At 34.1% G+C, this 21,627-nt stretch overlaps 1 protein-coding gene across 1 annotated transcript in view; it reads right to left on the bottom strand.

Annotated features, from left to right (window-relative positions):
- Positions 1-21,627, bottom strand: part of LOC122787839 (dedicator of cytokinesis protein 7-like) — a 4,057,077-nt gene that overhangs the window by 80,488 nt on the left and 3,954,962 nt on the right. Inside the window, exon 45 of the mRNA XM_044054755.1 lies at positions 385-528. Within this exon, the coding sequence (XP_043910690.1) occupies positions 385-528 (144 nt within the window). The remainder of the gene's footprint in view (positions 1-384; positions 529-21,627) is intronic.

The raw sequence follows: 21,627 nt of genomic DNA, 5'->3' as shown, positions 1-21,627 counted from the left end.
GGGCAACATATAATGACACAGAAAAACAAAAAATATTTAATCAAGTCCAATGGCCAGTAGCAAGACAGCACACTTCAAGGTTCTACAGTAATCAGAAGCCTAAAAAATGTCTAGGTTCTCCGCTCTCACTAGAGTACAACCCAAGACCATTCTTGGTCAGATTACAATAAATACCAACAAATAAGTGTAGTCCTATCACAGTAACTCAGTAAGAATGCAAAATGTACCTTATGTATGCCACCCCTCACATTACTGAATATGAAGTCATCAAATGTGGTGTTAGAAGCCACAATCTACATACTTATGTTAGCTTGTGGAATAAGGGAGAGGTACTATCACAAAAGTCCTCAAAGTTGTTGTGCAGTAAGCAGTAGTCACTTGTACCTGATTGACAGTGGTCCCCACGGATCCCTGTAGGACCATCTGCAGAATCTTTGGACTAGGAGGCTCTTGCTGAGTTGCAGAGGCCAGCTCCTGTGTCTTCTTCTGCATGTCTTCTATTGCAGCTTCAATGGGAGTCAGCTCCATCTGCACAGAAAAGAAATGTGCTTCTGTGAGAAACCATAAATTATCTAATAAGACTTTTGGGATTTTCAGTATGCAAGTCAAATAATATTTATTAATGTGGCTAGGATTCAGAAATACTTTGCACTGTGTGCATGTCACTTAATCATAATGTTATGCAATGCAAATACAAATTACATCATTACACTAACAGAAAGTCGTTTAGAATGCCAGTGTTAATAGACAAAAGGAACTATGCCTTTAGGATCGCTGAGGAGATGATATTATAATTATTAATGAAGTTACAGGCGTTTAAACTACAGAATTTAAAAACATACAGGTAACCTAGCAAAAATACATAGAAATGCAACTTATGCAGAAGGGAGAAGGCAGAGGAGTGGATTAGAGAATATTACTTATAAGTTCACAGTCCTCTGTAATACAGTAAATATATCACAATGAAATCAGACGTTTCTAAAATAAAGCACTTTGACAGGGTAGCACATGATCTGTGTACTACACAGCTCTTGGAATGCAAGGAGATTAAGAAAAATAAGTCTTTTTTTCAGCTAAACTGTGCTAAATAAAGTGAAATAAATCTCTAATGTGACATGAAATGCAAATGGTCACTGCACTTGGCATCTGTCTTTGCCTTCCCTTGGCATCACCTGCGTATATCCTATATGTCATATTGTAATAATATGCTCAATGCAGTTTGCATGAATTTTACATTTCCTTGCTTGCAAAGTACAATCAGACCAAGATATGGCAGCATGGTAGCTATGAACAATACTGTTTGGTGGCTTAGACATATCTTTAAACACATGGTGGTACCGCAGACAGATGAGATGGATTCTTGTGAAAATGTATTCATCAATATTGTCATGCCCACTGGGCAAGGGTGGGCACATGCTCCTGGACATATTTTTTACATTTTTTCTTCCAAGGAAACAATGACAAAGGTCTTAACTCTGCTGTAAAGAGCAAGTATTGTGAGATCTGCTATCAGTCTGCACATCTGACCTCTATCTAATGGATAAGGTTTTGATTATCTACTTTAATATGCAAAGTTCCTGTAAGTAGTTAGTATGACAGAGGGAAGAAAGTGTCAAGTTAAACACAGCACTGCTAGTAGTGGTAAGTTGGCCGCCTGTGGTTTGAAAAAACAAGGCGTATCTGAGCCTTACAGAACGTAAATGTTTCTATTTCAACAATCCATGGACAGAACAATATATCTTCTCTTTAATTGTGTGTAGTCAGTGAAACAAAATAAATTGGTGCTGGTGCCATCACTGGTGGATGTGTTTTACTCTAATCATTATTTTACAGAACCAGATTTCTTTCACAAACTGGATGAAAAAAAAAAACAAACAGGAGACTGGGTGAGAGCAGGACAGAAAAAAAAACATAGAGCCAAAATAATCAGCAATTCAGGGCTGTTCACTCTCTTTGCAGTTGACTGACAAAGTCTTCCATCATGTGTACTGCTAGCATTGGGACCTGTTTATTAAATAAAGCACTGAAATTCAAAAATAATTGCTGAGAAGTACACATTTTTCACTGTGAGCTTCTAATTCAGAACACAACAATGGATTTTGGCAATTTGCTGACAATTTAAGGGAACACTGATGGAAGAAGATTTTATGTTGTTGTTTGTCTTTTCGGCTTTTCCCGATTAGGGGTCGCCACAGCTGAACTCCGGTCCGCTAATGATTGGTAGTAGATTTTATGGTGCCGAGTTGCCAGCCCAACGCCCAACCTTCAATAAAGGCACACCCATTCACGCATGTCTTTCAGAGGCCACTCGACCGCAGGGAGGACATGCAGACTTCACACAGAAAGCACTCCAGCTGAGAATCGAACAGGAGAACCTCTTGCTGTGAGGCAAAAACGCTACCGCTGTACCACTGCGGCTTCATGGAAGAAGATTCTATACACTGAATAAATGACTACAAGATTCTATACACTGAATAAATGATTACAAGATTCTATACACTGAATAAATGACTACAAGATTCTATACACTGAATAAATGACTACATTAATACATTTCCACATATTTGGCTCAAAATCTAATGTATTTGTTTTCGAAAAGTATGAGTCACTATAGAAGCTCCAGGACTCTGAAACAGCCACAGTAAGGAAAATGTACAGACTCTTTCTGGATACTAGAAAACATTTGCAAATGCATTTTATCACAAAAGTAAGCATATGCTGTGATGGCAAATACTACATAGTGATCCTGACCCTACACTCCCACACATCAGAGATTATATCCCCCATATCCTTGGTAACAATACATACTACCTCATGGTCACAGTCCTTCAAAGGATACAGTGACCTTGTAGTTAGTATATTTTCCCCACCATTTATCATTACAGAACCAACATTCTAAAGATCACAGTTACTGTCATCTGAACTACAACTGACAGCCTTTTTTTTAAAAAAGGACAGCAGTATTTCAAAACCTTTCAAAACAAACTAAACATTTTAAAGACACTAACATCACAAAACATATGAAGAAAAAATCTCAATTGCCAGTCAAAACAAAGAAAAGATATTCACATCTCAGCAAATCAGTTAGGTGTTAGACCTCAGGAGGAAGAGTTTCAGTACAATTTTTTTTCATATATAAAACCAAGATTTGTAAGACAGGATTGACTATCCAAAATAATAACCAAGAAGAAATAAAGACACATACAGTCTCTGAAGAGAGACAAAAAACATTGTTGTTTTTCTTTCCAGATGAATTCCTGCAGATTTGTTTTTCCTCAAAAAATAGCATGCTATGGTAATGACAGAGCAGACAAGTATTTATTCCTCATCCCCTAGCTGTATCTCTGAAACCAAAGTTATTAACCACTAAATTTCTTTCCTACCAAGATGAACAACCTGGTCCTGAGAAGTACATTAGATCATTCACTTATTATGTAGGACTCCAGTCCGTTTTCTGCAAAAGACTTGTCTGGAACAAGAGAGTTTTGGTCACTAATTCAGTGGGTATCATATTTCAAATGGTGTTGCTAAAATCATAATATGCAGAAAAGTGAAACTATTATCTGTAACAGTCTAGACGCATTCATTTATTTAACAGAGTGAAAGTGACATTATTTATTCAAAACAGGACAAGGTACTTTTCCGTTCAGCCCCTACCAGGACAGTCAGTGTTATTTATACGGTATTTCGCTGTTATACTGGCTTCAGCGTTTTATTTGCGATTCCTACAGTCCACTACACTTCTTTTTTGCTGATCTACATTTCTTATTTTCCTGAAATTTAATTATATGAAATAGATGTATAAATTGAGAAAACACTTTCAGTAGAAAATATATATGCAGAATCGTGTTGGCATAACAGTAATACGTGAAATCCAAAATTACAAACCTACCACATGCTGAACGATGTATTTAAGCATAATTCATGCATATACAATAAAGGGTTTCTTAAAGTGTTTTTAAAACATAAAGTTCCCACTTTTTCTTACAGTAGACAAGCACGAGAAACAGTAATGAGAAATTGTGTTTTCTCTCACAGAATGTTAAAGAGTAGTATGACTGCCATGGATGTTTACATTGTGGGATTTGCCCTCAAATGAAGAAGCGGCTATTACTTTTCTTCAAGATAAAGGTATTTTACACAAAGAGAGATTGTGTTCTAATAATCATTTAATGAAAATGAAGTGTACCTGTAACCCCAAATGGCTATGCAGCCTTCGTTCCTGCAGGGAAGAGAAATATATCTCAACTAACACTTGGTTTTATGGATCCCACATACCATTTGTAACCGTCGTTAGATTCATTTATCTGTGGTGTCTGGAGTTGACATCTGTTGAATTCTGCAAAACACAGCTACAACTGAACCATAATACAATGGTGGACTGGAATAATTAACTCAGAGAGGTATGTGCCAGATGGCTGTTAAGTCATCTGAATATGAAAACTGGTGGGCCACACAGAGAGGTTGAGATTGATAAGAGTTTATTTACCCGAAGAAAAGCTAATGTAAGTCGAGTTGTACCCCCACAATGGGTCTTTCGTGATATTTGTCAAGAAACAAATGAATGCTTCCTTGTTGCTGTTCCTGACAGATCAGCACAAACATTACTGCCAGCCATACAGGACAATGTCAAAGATGGAACCACTATTTTCTCTGACTGTTGGAGAGGCTATCAATCGGAGGAATTGGAAGCGGCTGGATATCACCGTTTGATGCAAATCACTCCTATAATTTTGTGGATCCAGATACAGGTTGTCATACCCAAAAAGTGGAGCGCTTGTGGGGTACTGAAAAGTGGTGAAATAAGCGGCACAGAGGGACTGCTCGCCAACATTTAGAATCTTATCTGATTGAATTTATGTGGCGCCACTTACACATTAAAAGTGAAATGTTTTCATCCATATTAACATGCAATTGCTACTTTCATGACTCCCACTTAGATTACTTGTTATGAATGATTGCTTCCAATATACAGTACATACTGCCATGAACCCTGTTGAATGTGTTTGTTCTTCATGAACTAAAGATGTTTATAGACACAACAGAACTCCTTCTTCGTGTATTTTTTCCACAATAAATATTTCATTATATCATGTTACTATTTTGTTTGCTGTTACTGTTTTCCATGAAGTAAAAGTACAATACATAAAAAAAAATATATATATATATATATATATATATATATATATATATATATATATATATATACATACACACAAATCCCTGGCATGCAAAGCCTTTCACCTGTGATTTATGCTCATCCACCTCAAACCTATAAGTATATCACTCCTACATGAATGATTACACATAGCACAGCCTGCAGAGCGAAGACGTGTACATACAAAAAAAAATTTCTCTTCCTCTATGTCACTTTACATTAAATATATTTCAGACCTACATGTTTGATTACATATAATCAAAACAGGGCAGCGCAGCACAAGACTAAAGACATTGCACAGTTTTACCTTTAGAATTCCTGCTTTCTATACAAAACACAGCAGCGGCAGCAGCGGGAAAACGTGGTACGGCTTTAAATGTATTATTAATATTACAAACATAACAATTCCTTCTTCTTCTGCTTATTTTAGTTAATTTTAACAATAACGATTTCTTAGTCCTCCATACAAGACTACATAATACAAAAACATAGCAGCACCAGCGGAGCAAAGACGTGGTAGGGGTTTAATGGAAAAGTACCCAGGACAATAAATACTAACACACAAGTAAGCATTTAGATTGTGTGACCCTTGCCAAAATCCCACCCTCAAGATGTCCTCCTCAGGGGGCATGGCTAGGATGTAGACTGGTTGGCAGCATCTTTTCTCAGCTCTGCACTCAAAAGATATTTCTGACAGGAATTTTTAAAAACTAGATATTGTAGACAAACCTATTTTGTTGAATTACTTCTACTAATATCACTAGAAGTCTACAGTGCAAAAAATTTGGCTTTAAACATTATTTTTCCTGTCAAAAACAAGAAGGAAGGTATCTGAATCTACTGAAAATGAGCTTTTCTAAGCATACCACACAGGGCCAGACGATGAAAAAGGAGATACAGTCTTTATTAAATGCTATACAAGACTTGTCAGTGGAATTTGACAAAATGAATACCAAACTGGACACTTTTGAGGAGAGATCTACAAAACAAATACAGCAACTACAAGAAATAATGATGCAACAGAAGTCTCAAATAGCTGACATAGAGAGATCCTTAAATGATACTGAGGGCAGACTCTCAGAACAAGATCTTCAGCTACATTTTTTATCACAACAAAATGCTTCATTACAAAATAAAATAGAGGATCTAGAGAACAGGTCCACACGAAATAACCTTCGCATCTATGGGCTACCAGAGAAAACAGAGGGAGATAACATGGTGACTTTTCTTACTACCTGGTTACCAGAAGTTTTAAAATTGCCTGAAGCTCTTTCTTATGGAATTGAAAGAGCCCACAGATCCTTAAGAGCTGCTTCATCAACCATCAAATCAAAAATCACCCGAGATCAATAATAGTAAAGTTTTTTTCATCACAGGACAAGGAACTTATTTTAAAAACAGCATGGTCAACTTCTCCAGTTAAATACAAAGACAACATAATCAGATTTGATAATGATTATTCTGCTGGAGTTATAACTGCAAGAAAATAATGTCTCCCTCTGATAAAGGAATTGAAAAAAAGACAACTTAAAGTCCACTTGCTGTTCCCTGCAAGAATAAAAATATTTTTTACTGAAGGTCCTAAAATTTTTGACACTCTGCAAGCAACAGTTTCTTATCTTTCAGCTAATAAAACCTTGGATAATGTGGAAGAAATGGATTTCTCCCAATTTGGGGTTAAGCGTCACTTAGAAAAAATGAATGGAGCACTGCTGACAAGAAGAAGAAGAAACGATAAAAGACATATGAAAAACACAAACATTATTGTCTTCTATTTGCTCTGTAAGGCAAAAAAGTTCTTTGAAAGCATTCATGCTTTACTCATGTGTCAGTCTTTGAAACAATATAAATACAAAATAAGCAGGACATTTTATAACTAAAGGAAACAACCATAAAGAAAGCAAGGTAACATATCTTTCTCTATTACAGTGTAAATACTTACAGTCATGATTTTACTAACTCTAAATGATGTTTAGATAGTTCATTTATAAATTACCTGCCTTTTACTGCTAGTATAGAATATGATGTATTTACACTGACATATTAATGTGGTGTGTTTAAATGAGCATGATTCCTTTTTATATTATTTACACTAAGCTGCATGAAATATCTAAACTGATGTATTTAATACACATAATAATATATAAAAACTGATAGTAATAACTGTCAAAAAGTGCCTTGAAAAGTAATTATCTATTCTTTGATGCTAAAAGTGCCTTTTTGACTAACAAACAACTGTTTGGCTTGTATATCTGCCCTTAATGTTAAGAACACTAATAGAAGTATAATGAGCTGGTGTTCAGTTTAAAAAAAGCCCTAAAAACTTCACTTACTTTGTTTTTGTCTTCCCGCCATGGTCATGAGCTGGGAACACTTACTTTACCACCCCTGAATGAAGGTTCTTCAGTTAGAATCCATTACAGTGTGTTAAACCTTCTAACAGCACAAAATGAAAGTAAACAGTCATGAGTGATGTCAGCACTAAAACAAGACAGTATGGGTGTGGTGTCAGCTCCTAAGCTACTTAAAGTATCCAGCACACTATTTATGAGATGGCAAAGTGCTTTTACAGTTTTAACAAATATTAAAAGTATACTGAAGTACCTAATAAATTTAGAAGGTATCAACACATGCATGACGTTTTATTATATGGTAATATTTGTCATTCATTTTGAATTGTACACATAAACAGCACACAAAGCTTAAAAAGAAGTATATCACTTGGAAGAAACTGTATGAATGGTTAACAAATACAGACTTTACTATAATCTTTTCTAATAAGATCACCCACGTAAATTACTATAATTTAACTTAATTTTATAAAAATTTAATATATTTAAGTCCTTGACTGAAACTATATAACATATTTGTAAACAGACTGCAGCTAGTGTACTCAACCTTAAGGATAGAAAGTCAATTAAGGTTCATGAATGTAGCTATGTGTTATTAGGCATTTTAAGGGTAAAAAGGAGTTGCTGTTTAATTATTAAGATACACTGCAAATATTAAATTGTTCAAGTAGCACAATCATTAAGCAGTAATGAGCAAGAAAAAATCTCAGACTTGCTTATGATTTTGTTTTTATATATATATATATATATATATATATATATATATATATATAGAGGAAAGAACTGCTGAATTATAAGTATGCTTTTATTAAAGGCAAGTTATATTAATATTGAACATCCTCACTGAAAATGAATGGTTGTGTAGAGACACAGCAACTCCCATTATATAACCAAGGCTAAAGAGATTGTCTTGTATGTCTAAATTGATCAGCCTTGAACCTTAGATTGCAAATAGACATGCAACATACTTTTATTTACAATACTGAATATATATTATATAACATCACAAACGCTAAAGCCATTGTCAGCTACATCTCATATCAATCAGCATTAAAATATGATTTGAATAGCATAGGCATTTACTAACATATTGTTGTTGGTACCTGATATGCATATACGTACCAGGTCTAATTTCTGTCTATGAAAGTAAATACCAGGCTGTGTGCATTTGTTAATTATGAAACAAGAGCGTGCTATCTATTCTTTTTAATATCCTATAGGTATGTACTTGTTAGAGACACACACATGCTGCAAAGCTGCTAGTTATTGCATATTCATTAGTATATTTCTGACTGCAGTGTTATAGATATATGGTGTGGACCACTTGAGTTGAGAATATGTCTCTATATTGGGCATGTTCTCTGTTTGAACGTTGTATATTATCTATAATATGATATGGAGTACCCTCACTAAATTCAAAGAAGCCACAATAGAAACAAATATTTATTAAAAATGGAGAATAGAAGGATGAAGAGAAAATGAAGGAAAATGGTTGATGGTCATATAAGGTTATCTTTTCCTGTGTATGTAGAAGAGTTGACAGTAATAAGTACCAAACAATTGTGTTATAGCATATTTAAAGCCTACTTTGCTTCTCATATTTTCCAACCTTACAGTTATAATGCTGCAGATAAATCCTGTAATATCATAAGGAGTATGAGTTGCTATTTGACATATGACATATGTGGTACACTAGCGATGAAATATGCCAGTGGCACTAATAAATATATAGGAATTGCTAAGAAATATAGTCTTAAACTATATAATACCAATGCCAAAAACAAATTAGTAGCATTCATACCACTAAAATATGACTTTTTGAATTAAAAGAAAACTATAAGATTACTGATAAATGACAATACAAATGTAACGTTATATTCATTGTTATGGATACTTTCTGATTTAATCAACTTGTGGCATGGTTAATTGATGCATATAATGCTTAACATTTTTTTTTTTATGTATGTATGCATATATGTGTATATGTATGTATGTGTATATATATATATATATATATATATATATATATATGTGTGTGTGTGTGTGTGTATGTGTATGTATGTATATGTATGGATCTACCTCACTTGGTCGACATTTCATATGGTCGAATATTCATTTGGTCGACAGTTCATTTGATCGACAAGCATTTTAAGTGGGGGGCTTCTCCCCCCACACCCCCCCTAACTATATATATCAACTCCAGGGTTGCACAACATTGGGGAAGGGAGCAAATGCTTGTCGATCAAATGAAATGTCGACCAAATGAACTGTCAATCAAATGAAATGTCGACCAAGTCAGGTAGACCCATATGTATATATATACATATGTATATATATATATATATATATATATATATATATATATATATATAGGTAGACCATTACAATAAATTTGATACCTATGAATGCCACTCACACTATAAGGGAGATAGACAGCAAGCATATTATTTTTAAGATGCATAACCGTTATTGCTACACAAAAGATATATTAAAATAAAAGATTTTCCTTTACAATTTAAACAAAACCAAATAGTTAAGTATTAAATCTATGTATAGTTGTGTTGCCTTAGTGTTTTATAAAATATTAAAAATAGATAAAGACTGTATTTAAGTAATCTGTAAAGACAGATACATGTATATTTAAAAGATATATAAGATACTTTTCATTATAAAACTACCATATGGCGGCGGGGAGGATGCTGAAATGCAGACTTAGAGATCGCTTGAATGATTAGATCATTCAAGGATGAGATGTTTTTTCTCATGGAGGGGTTTGGTGGTTGTTTATCTTATATTGTTCTCAGTTATGATCTTGTAATTTACTTAAATTGGGTGTCTATAATCTATTGTAATACTGTTGGAAGAAGAAAAAACAAGTCATTCTCTTCATGTACACACATCTACACATTGTTACGAGTATATGAATATAGATAAAAGCAAAGCTAATATAAATCCAATTGCAAAATGTATATCTCTTAATGTAAATGGTTTAAATAATAGCTGCAAAAGGGGAAGTCTTTATAGATATTTAAAGCTATGTGAAGCGCAACTAGTATTTTTACAGGAAACACACCTTACACAGGAAGACATAAATAAAATAAACAATAAAAATTATACAATACTAGTAAGTTCCACCTATAATCAGAAGCGAAGGGGAGTAGCAATTTTGTGGAAAAACACTACTTTAATGCCTAAAATCATAAACATGTTCCATGACAACTCAGGAATGTTTTGTCTAGTGACAATATCTATCAATGAAATAATATATACATTAGTGAATACTTATTGGATACCAGGACTAGGTGTTAGAGTGGCCAAACAACACTTAGAAGACATTGTACAATATAACAAAGGCAATTTAATCATAGCTGGAGATTTCAATTGCATTATAAAAGAAACTGACACAAATACTAAAACTACACGTAAGAGATCACCTTTAACAAAGCTGTTATCTGAGTTTGTTGAAACTTTTAATATAGTTGACATAAATGAGTATGCTATCCCAGATTCACTATTCTTTACACATTTTTCCCATAGACATAATACATACTCTAGAATAGATAGAGTGTACATAACAAAGGATTTAACCTCCAAATTAAATAAAGTCAAGACAATTTCATGTCCATTTTCGGACCATAACGTTTGAGATAGACTTATGTTTCAAGAGAAGGATATCAGTAACAAGAATACCATCTTACATAACAAATCTCAAAGATTTTAAGGAATTTTATATTAAAGAGACACAAACATTCCTAGATATCAATCTTACAAAAGATGTATCTGAAATATATGTATGGGATGCATTGAAAGCATACCTATATGGAAGAGTGGTGGGATGGTATAAAAATAAACAAAAACAGCGGAATAAGGAATTAATGGAATTACAGTCAAAAGTAGATAATTTAAAGCTTGATATTCAAAATGGAAACACCAACTTAATAAAAGAACTAGAAGATACTAATAGAAAATACTCAGAGACGCTACACCACAAAACAATGATCAACTTAGAAAAAATTAAACTATGTTACTATTCAATGAACCCTAAAAACCAACGAAGAATAGCAAATAGGACTAAAAGATTATTAAAACAAATCAAATCAAGGAAATACATAATATAGAAACCAAAAAGAAAGTATCTGATTTAGAAGGACTACTAGAAGCTTTTAGGCTATTTTTTCATAAACTTAATAATCAAAATGAGAAAACAGAAACACATTCAGCATTGAAAGCTTTTCTCAAAAACAATGTTAAAGTTAGGTTATTAGAGGAGCAGGTACAACTAATAGATAAACAAATAACAATGACAGAACTTAAAGCTGAAGTAAATAAGCTAAAATTAAACAAAGCTCCAGGTATAGATAATATCACCCCAGAAATGTTTAAATTACTATCAAATGAGGCTTTGCTGTTGTTATTGAATGTCTTTACATCAGTTAAAAATGGTAAAGACATTCCTCCTTCTTGGAAGTACACATATCACCAATTCTGAAACAAAATAAAGATCCCAGTGAATGTTCATCATACAGACCCATTTCACTTCTTAATATAGATTATAAAATTTTTATGGCAATACATACTGCTCGAATAAAACAATTACTACCACTTTTGGGTTCAGGAATAAGGTTCAGCTTAACAAAAGCAAAGCCATATATCTATCATGTGTCTATCTTCCCCCCAGGCAATAACATCAACACATTAGAGGCTATCCTCAGCTGGCTCTCAAGTAACTACCCCCAAGAAACCATTATACTTGGAGATTTTAACATTAACTGGAACTCCTGTATATCTGAGCAGCCTTCTACTCATATCAACTTATATGGTTTTACCCAAACTATAACATCCCCAACCCGCACCAATAAAAGTAATAACAAAACTAGTACCCTTGACTGGATACTCACTAATACCCCCCAACTAAACTATAAAACAGGCACCCTCCCTGAGGACATAAGTGATCACTTGCTTACCTATTTAATCAGAACAAAAACTGTCATCCTAAACTCTACCATCTGTAGAACTATTCGCACTACCAAAAATTTTAACCCTGCTCACTTTCAAGCTGAACTAGTCACCTGTGACTGGTCACCCCTGAAATACCTCCCAATAGATAATGCCGTGAAACACTTTAACTCTAAATTTCTAACCATTTTAGACAGCCATGCCCCATTACGCAAAGTTAGAATTAGAACCAAACTGGCACCATGGCTCACCAAAACGACCAAACAAAAAATCCTCCAAAGAAATAAACAATGGGCCAAATGGCGCTCAACAAAAAGCTCCTCAGACCACCTGCAATTCAGACAGCTAAGAAATGAAACAAAAAAAGCCATATTAGCCGATAAAAGAAACTACTACTACTACCAACTACAACAAACCAACCAAAATAATCCCTAAAATTTCTGGCGAGGTATCAATAACCTCCTACACCCTGGATGCTCAAGTACTCCCTCTCCCTCTGGCTCTGATCACAACAATCCCATCCAAATAGCTGACTCATGTAATACTTTTTTCACTGAAACCATACAATCCCTAGCCAACCAGCTATCCCCTAGCATCCCAGGTTCTGCCACAACCTTTACCAATAATTCTCATCAATTTCATTTTCAGCCAGTGCCCACTTCACTTATCTGTAACCTCATACAGAAACTTAAACCCACTACTCTCTCTGCTGATAAATTAATTGCAGAATACCTGCAAAAAGCTGCTAAAGTCATAGCCTACCCCATATCCACCCTCATTAACAGAACCATTTCTGAAGGATCTATCCCCCTAATCTGGAAAGTCTCTCACATAATTCCCCTGCATAAGGGCGGTAACTCCAAAGAGTTGTCCAATTATAGGCCCATAGCTATTCTATCTCCTTTGGCAAAAATAATGGAGAAATGTATACACATACAACTGTTAACCTACTTATTCGATCACAATTTATTAGCACCCTGTCAACATGGCTTTAGACCATTTCATAGCACCACCTCTGCTCTCTTATCCTTCACTAACCATATTAACAGTAATCGTAATATTGATACTCTATCCTCAGCTGTTTTTATTAACCTGTCCAAAGCATTTGACATGGTGAATCACCACCTCCTTACAGACACACTCAAAAACCTGTCATTGGACAACCATACTATACAATGGTTCCAATCATACCTACATAACAGGCAACAGGCTGTACTATGGATAAATACTTTATCTTCCCACATCCCAGTCACTCTAGGGGTCCCACAAGGATCTATATTAGGCCCATTACTCTTCTCCATCTTTACAAATGACCTTCATTCTGTAATTCCTCAAGCTGACTGTATCCAATACGCTGACAACTCCACACTCATATGCGCTGCTGCTTCTCAATCAGAACTTCAGTCACTAACCCAAATGACCTTTAGTACAGTTGAAAACTGGCTCCTACAAAGACGTCTTATCCTTAACCCCAAAAAAACAAAAATGCTACTATTTACCCCCACCCGCAGAACCTCCCCACTTAACTTTACTATTACTTCAAATGATGGAACTACAATATCTCCTGAACCAACCAACCACCAAACTACTCGGGGTACTAATAGATAACAACTTGTCCTTTGAACCTCACATTAATAATACCATAAAAATAGTAAACAAGAAACTAGGTTCCCTCTATAGAATAAAACCATTTCTTACACCTCCAGCCAGGGTTACTATTGCTCGTACCCACCTCATCTCTACCTTGCTCTATGCCTCCCCTATCTATACCAAAATATGTAGAAGTAATCTGGGTAAACTTACATCCTCCTATAACAATATTGCCAGATTTGCAGCTGGGTCCTCCTATAAAACTCATCACTGTATCAATCTGAATCAGTTAGGATGGTTAGAGCTGCCAAATTTAATACTTTTCAATCAATTAATAGTAGCCCATAAGATCCTGTATTTACATCAAAATACACCCATACTTACATCCCTAGTCATCCCCTATAATAACCTCAAGACCTTACGCTCAGCTAATAACCTACTTGTACAAATATCAAAATCCAACAACTTAGCTGGTGACACCTTGTTCTCCAATACAGTAGGTAAAGCCTGGAACATCCTCCCAAGCCAGCTAACCTCAATATCCTCTGTCAGCTTATTTAAAAGCAAGCTTAAACCCTACCTCAAATCACACTGGCTATGCCCCTGTGTCAACCCAGACTAAGTACCTAACTATTAACTAGACTCCCACAATTCCTAGCCTCCCATGATCATGATCTTGTGTTGTCTCACTAATTTTTAGTGAGCTTAACCTTCCTTAGGATTTTTTCTCATGTAAATAAGTATATACTGTGGAATAATCAAACACCTTCATATAGTATCACAACCTATGTGTTAAATAACACTAGAAATCCATCCTTGTTTGCTGTTCTTCTATACTCTATCTATTGATCTCTAGTGTTTTTCTTTCTTAGGTTTTTGTGAGACCTTAGTATCTCTTATAAATTACTAGGTGTATCTAATTTTGTAATATGTTATAAAGATTTGTACTACACCATTTCCAATACAAATGTATTAGTCTTATTCATCTATTCTTAGATACATTTTTCCTTTTTCCTACTGAAATATAAAATATATAATCTTAGGCTTGTACTATAATTGTTAAAACATATGTACCAAATTATACTGTTATTGTCTTTGTCTTGACCTTTTATGTTGTTGTAATTTGTGGAGCTTTTCTCCCCGGGTCTCCACTGAAAATGGACATATATCCAGCTGGACTAGCCCGGTCAACAAATGTAAAATAAATAAAATAAAATAAATTTTGATAGAGGAGGATCAAACAGGTTTTATAAAAGATAGGAACACTTATGACAACATTAAAAGAATTCTTTCCTGAATTGATTATATAAATGTCACAAAAAACAAAATGAATGTTATTAGCTTAGACATAAATAGCGCATTTGATTCAGTGAACTGGGATTATCTGTGGTTAGTTTTAGAAGAATATGGCTTCTCAAGCAACTTAATTTTGTTAATAAAATCATTATATGAAAAATCATTGGCTTATATAAAACTGGGATCTTGTCTGTCTAAATCTATTAAAATAACTAAGGGCACAAAACAAGGCTGCCCTATTTCTCCATTATTGTTTGCGCTAGTCATTGAACCCTTAGCAAATAATTTACGTATTGATAAAAGTATTGAAGGAATACAACTAGACAACAGCCTAGCGCTTAAAATTCAACTTTTTGCTGATGATATTTTAATTACCTTAAAAAATAATAATAGCAGTTTAAAAGCATTATGGGACTCAATTCAAAACTTTCAAAACTTTTCTAGTCTTAAATTTAACGAGAACAAAACAAATGTATTGCTTATAAATACTAATAAAAAAGATCTAAATAAAAAATACCATAAATATATCTCTACCGATAATATAATTAAATACTTGGGAATTATAATAACTAACAACCTAGATACTACAATTGAAACAAATTATAAATAGACCTTAAATAATATTAAAAATCTAATACAAAGATGGAATAAATTCTTCTTTTCAATGGAAGAAAGGCTTTATATAATTAAAATGATCATATTTCCAAAAATTCTTTAGGTCATACAAGCTTGTTCTTTGCCACCAGCTAAATCGCACCTAAAACAATTAAATGAGTTAATGGTAAGATTCCTATGGTATCCAAAAAAAACAAGGATAGCTATGAAGTATCATCTAGATGATTGGGATATAGGTGGCATAGGTTTACCAGACATAGAAATATATTTGCATTCATCCATTATTAAAACAATATCATTATGGCTAAATACAAAATATACATCAAAATGGAAGCTAGTTCATGAGAGAATCTGGTTAAAATCAGGATTTGTAGTAGCAAATAAGTATACAGATTTCATACCAAACAATTTTCTATGGCTGATGAAGGAATATATGATGATACATAAGAATAAAAATATAAGTTCCAAATACATTACTTATACATTAATTTTTTTCCAAAATCTTATTAATAGCAATCCTGATATTAAAGCATGGTCATTTCTTTTATATCCAGTAGCATACACACAAGGTAATATAATAACATTTAGTATGGAAGTAGTCAACATGCTTAAAGAAAAGGGATTAATATATTGGCATCAATTGCTAAACTCTGGAAATCCTCTGACAATAGACCAGATTAAACAGAAATTAAATATGGAAGATAGTTTGTGGTTACATGTACAAGAATTAAGACAATATATATTAAGCAAACAAGAAACAATGCAACCATCAACAAGACAAAATGTTCCTAACCTTATAAAACATATAATATTACTAACAAATCAACCCAATTACTGGAAAGGGATACTTATCATCTATTTATAAAACAAACAAAAAAAATGCATAATAATGACAAAATATGGAATTATTATAGATCAGTTAATGGACATGTGCCAAATGACAGAGATAAAAACTAATTCTTCTCTCTCCAAAGCAGACATCACTTTCATTACATTGGAGACTTTTTACATGGCAATTCATACACAGATCTTATGTAACCCCTCATAAAATGGAACTTATGTTTAAGAAAAATATTGGCTGCTGGAGATGTGATTTATCAATAAATGCAGACTGGCAACATATGTTCTACGAATGCCATTTGATTAAACCATATTGGGATAAAATAAATTATTTTCTGCAAATGGTATTCAATGATAAATTCCAGATTTCCAAATCTATTATTTTGTTTAATGCACCTGTACCCGACTGTGTGCCAAGAACAAAATATGTAATCTTATGGATTCTCCTAGCTATTGCAAGGAAGAACATTACATCAAACTGGAAATCCAAAGCTTCTCCAACTTTTAAGCAATTCATGAATATGGTGTCAGCAGTATCGCAATTGGAAATGAACACTATTAAAGGAAGAACTGAAAGAACTACATCATTATACGCAGCATGGCAAAAAGTAACTGAAATACTGGAGAATAATGACTGCAGCAGATTATAATCAGGAAACAGTTGTATAGAAAGTCAATTATATGTCAACAATAGACACCCTTGTAAATACTTTATTTTGGTTTTAATGTTTGATATCTGTTTAGAGGTTTTAGCCTACCTTTTTAAATAATTTGTAAATACTTCATTGTCATAAATAACCTGCATTCATGTTTTCTTGTTTTTGGAAATGAATAAAAATATTTAAAAAAAAAAAAAAAATGTCCTCCTCCACCCCTACTCCCAGCACATCAAGACATAAAAGGCCAGAAAAGAAATCATAGGCTGTTATCCAACTGTCAGGGTTATCCTTGAAAGAGCAAGGGTGTCACTCTGCTTACTATGAACGTGCAATTTGTTCCAGAGTTGCAGCAACCACTGGGTAATGAATCTATTCCTCAAGCATGTTTTATTTGTATGATGATGGAGGTTTACTTCCTTGATTTTGGTGTTTTCAAACCCATTTATCCTGTGAAGGTATATGAAAATCATCTGGGTGGGGTCTTTGAAGGCCTAGAATACCAGGCACAAATCTCTAGGCATGAGTCTATCAATTACAGACTGTATATGGATACGACTTCAAGTCTTTCTTAATTACTAATGGTTTTAGTATGGTGATCATTTTTATCAGGACCTTTCTAAATGTCTAATATATCTTAAGTACATGTCAAAATGGGCATTACAATTAACATTTGGTCTAATTAGGGCAGATTATAGGGGACAATAACCTCCTCTGACCTAAATGAGGTTGATATGTATATCTAGTGTGCATGGTAGAACGACTTCCAAACCACTATTGCAACATGGTGGTCAGATTTGAGACAATGATCTACATAGATGTTGCGATCCCTGACTACCATATAAGCATTGACTATGTGTTATGTTGAGGATGAGAGGATACTGCCTAAAGGCAACATTGCTGTACTTTAGAATAAAAAACTGGAAGCAAATTAATAAAGACACAACATCAATAGTAAACATGCTATGCTTTTGAGAATCAAAACTAAACACTTGAGTAAAATTTCTAAAATTGTTTAAAAAATCCCATGAATCTTTAGACAGGAGTTCATTCTCCTAACTAAGGGATTTAAAAAAGAACCAACAACCAAGGAAATTCCTTCAGTACTATAATTATGAGCAGAAACAATGGGTCTACATGGGAGGTTCGTAGCACATTTATGGATTTTTGCATTCCAAATAAAGTCCCTAGTTTGGGTTTCTCTATATTACAAAAAGGATACGTTACTTTATCTAAACTGCCATTCATTACACTTTCAAATAAAAAAGAATACACTGTTCTTTAACACTTAAGCACGTCATTAATATCAGTTAATTCATATTTATTAACGTTGTTTAACATAACTTCGATGTACTTTTATTCATGGGATTTTTTACATAATTTTAGAAATTTTACTCAAGTGTTTAGTTTGATTCTCAAAAGCATAGCATGTTTACTATTAATGTTGTGGCTTTATTAATTCACTCATTTGCATTCAGCCTGGTTCCAGTTTTTTATTCTTTGGTTGGTGTTTCTTACTGGAATTATGGATTAATTGTGGTTACTACTGTACTTTACGACATTTAGTTTGAGCCCTTTCTCGGTACACACCATCAGTTAGTAAGAACTATTTCTTGTTTAAACTGTTCTGCAACAGTAGGGCATTGGACAGTAATACCTAGCTTATAGTCTTTGGCAAACGTGGTTAACCACAGGCCAGCATTTGTGGTTTGAAAATCAAAAAAGGAAGGACCCAGTACTTGTAGTACCCCATTGGTTATTTTCTTTCCTACTGAAGTGGCACCTATCACCTTATATGTATGGGTTATATCAATCAGCCAAACTACAATTTCACTTACCACATAAGGGTCTACCTTTAGTACCTTAAACATGCTTATAATACCAGAAAGTGGTTGAAGACCTTTGCTAGTTCCAGTTATCCTGCATGGACTGAGTGGTCACAGTCCACTGCTTTTGTAACTTTCTCAAATAATTTTAACAAGTTAAGTAGAATCTGCCCTTTGATAAAACCATACTGTTGTGGGTCTAGTTGTATGAGAATTTTAATATTGTAGATTATAAAGTCAGATATGATATGTTTTATGGCTTTATAAATTAGGCTAGATAGGCTGATGGGCCTGTAATCCCTGGAGTTTGTGGTAGGGACCCCAGTATGTAGGGGTACTGGTGCAGTAATTTTCTAAACACAAGGACATACTCTGCAGTTAGGCAAAAGTTAACCAAGTGCTGGAAGGGTTTCTGTGAAAGCAGGTTTGGTGATATTAATTAGGCGTCCAGGTAAGTTGTCCTGGCCCATGGAATTATTCTTTTTAGTTTTAGAGAGTACAGCCTGGACAGGTTCCATGATGATTCTGGTGGGCAAGTGGGACTCAAGAGATTTGTAGAATATCAACAAATGTTGCTTGAATAAAGTTAGTGCTAAATATCTCAAAAATCTAATTCTACACACAGAACCAAAGTGGGTGATGTAAATTGCAAGGTGTTATTTTTATGACACTAAAATAACATTAAACGTCTTTGGCTTGTGATGTCAGGTTCGGTTCATGTTTAGCTTTGGTCATTCTGATAGTTTTTTTTAGTTCCTTGCTGACCTTTTTTTTGATAGAGACTTAATGTTGCTATATTTATTAAGCACTTTAAAGTTTTGGTTTCTTTTATCAAAAATATTTTTTTATAGTGGTGGACCACCAAGGTAGTTAATCTTTAAATTTCCCATTATATTTAGTTCTGGTGGGAACTATTACCACTATACACTTTTTATGTGGGAGTAGTGTTCAAATGAATAAAAAAGTATCATCTAAAGCATCAGTGGGAAGTAGAGATATTACAAATAAACTTGGATAGCTCATTAAAAAAATAATCAAATTTGTATGACTGAAGTTGTTATATTCAGAAATGTTTACTGGTTGTGGTGTTAGTGTTTTTTTAAAGGAGAAGGCTACTAAATTGTGCTCTGACCTAAGCACGGATGGAGATACTAAAGACTTGGTACATTTGTTGGCAATGTTGAGGACCAGGTTCAGAATATTCTGGTCTCAGTGGACTGGTTAATTATTTGTTCTAGGAAGTTATAGCATACTAGGTCAATGAATCTTTGAGAGTACCTATCTTTACATGTGTAGGTACAACAATTACTTGAAGGATAGCTGAAATCCAAACAATGTCTATGATGTTACAATGTGACTAGAATCATTATGTTATAAAGTGGGTAAAGAACTGGTCTTTTCATAGAGGATGTAGAGTTAGAACTGGAGATACTCTCTCGGTAATGAAATCAATTCACACTGGTGTTCCTCAGGGGATCTGTACTCTCTCAGTAATTACATCAATTCACACTTGTGCTCTTCAGGGAACTGCACTCTTTTAGTAATGAAATGAATTCACTCTGGTGTTCCTCAGGGATCTGCACTCTCTCAGTAATAAAATCAGTTCCTGCTGGTGTTTTCCAGGGATCTGTACTGTGGCCTGGAACTGGAGATACTCCCTCAGTAATGAGATCAATTCCCATTGGTGTTCCTCAGGGATGTGTACCAGGGCCTGTTTAATTTGGCTTATTTATGGCATCTTTTCCTTCTAAAACTGAGTTATGGATATGTAAATTATACTGATGATAATAAAGTAGGTTCAGTAATTACAGACTTGGAAAATCAGAGTAGATCACAAAGGTATTTGGATGAGTTATTTTCATGAGCTACTACTAACAACAGGAAATTCAAAAAGACATGTTATACATTATGAGAGGAATAATCCATGTTATCCATGTGCGATGAATAATTTTTTGATTAAGGAGGTGAATGGTATTAAGGATTTTGGAATTAAATTTGATATAGATTTGCCCTTTGACTTGCATTTAATGGACATCATTAGAAAATGTTATCTTGAAATAAGAAATCTAATGATTTCTTGATAAGCTCACTAAACTAGGTATAAATCCCTATGTCACAAGATGGGTTGCCAACTGGCTCACGGACAGAACCCACACTGTGAAAGTAGCGGACTCTAAATCCGACTTCAGACCAGTGACAAGTGGAGTACCACAGGGTTTAGTACTGGGTCCTCTCCTGTTTGGTATCTACTTCTCTGAAGTACAGACTAACACAGAAGGTCTTTGGCTAACAAAGTTTGCGGATGACTGCAAACTAGGAGCCTTAATCGAAACTCCTAA

The sequence above is a fragment of the Protopterus annectens genome, chromosome 13.part0, assembly GCF_019279795.1.
Source record: "Protopterus annectens isolate FY-2018-M chromosome 13.part0, PAN1.0, whole genome shotgun sequence".
Classification (NCBI taxonomy): domain Eukaryota; kingdom Metazoa; phylum Chordata; order Ceratodontiformes; family Protopteridae; genus Protopterus; species Protopterus annectens.
This window is presented reverse-complemented; position numbering and strand designations above follow the sequence as displayed.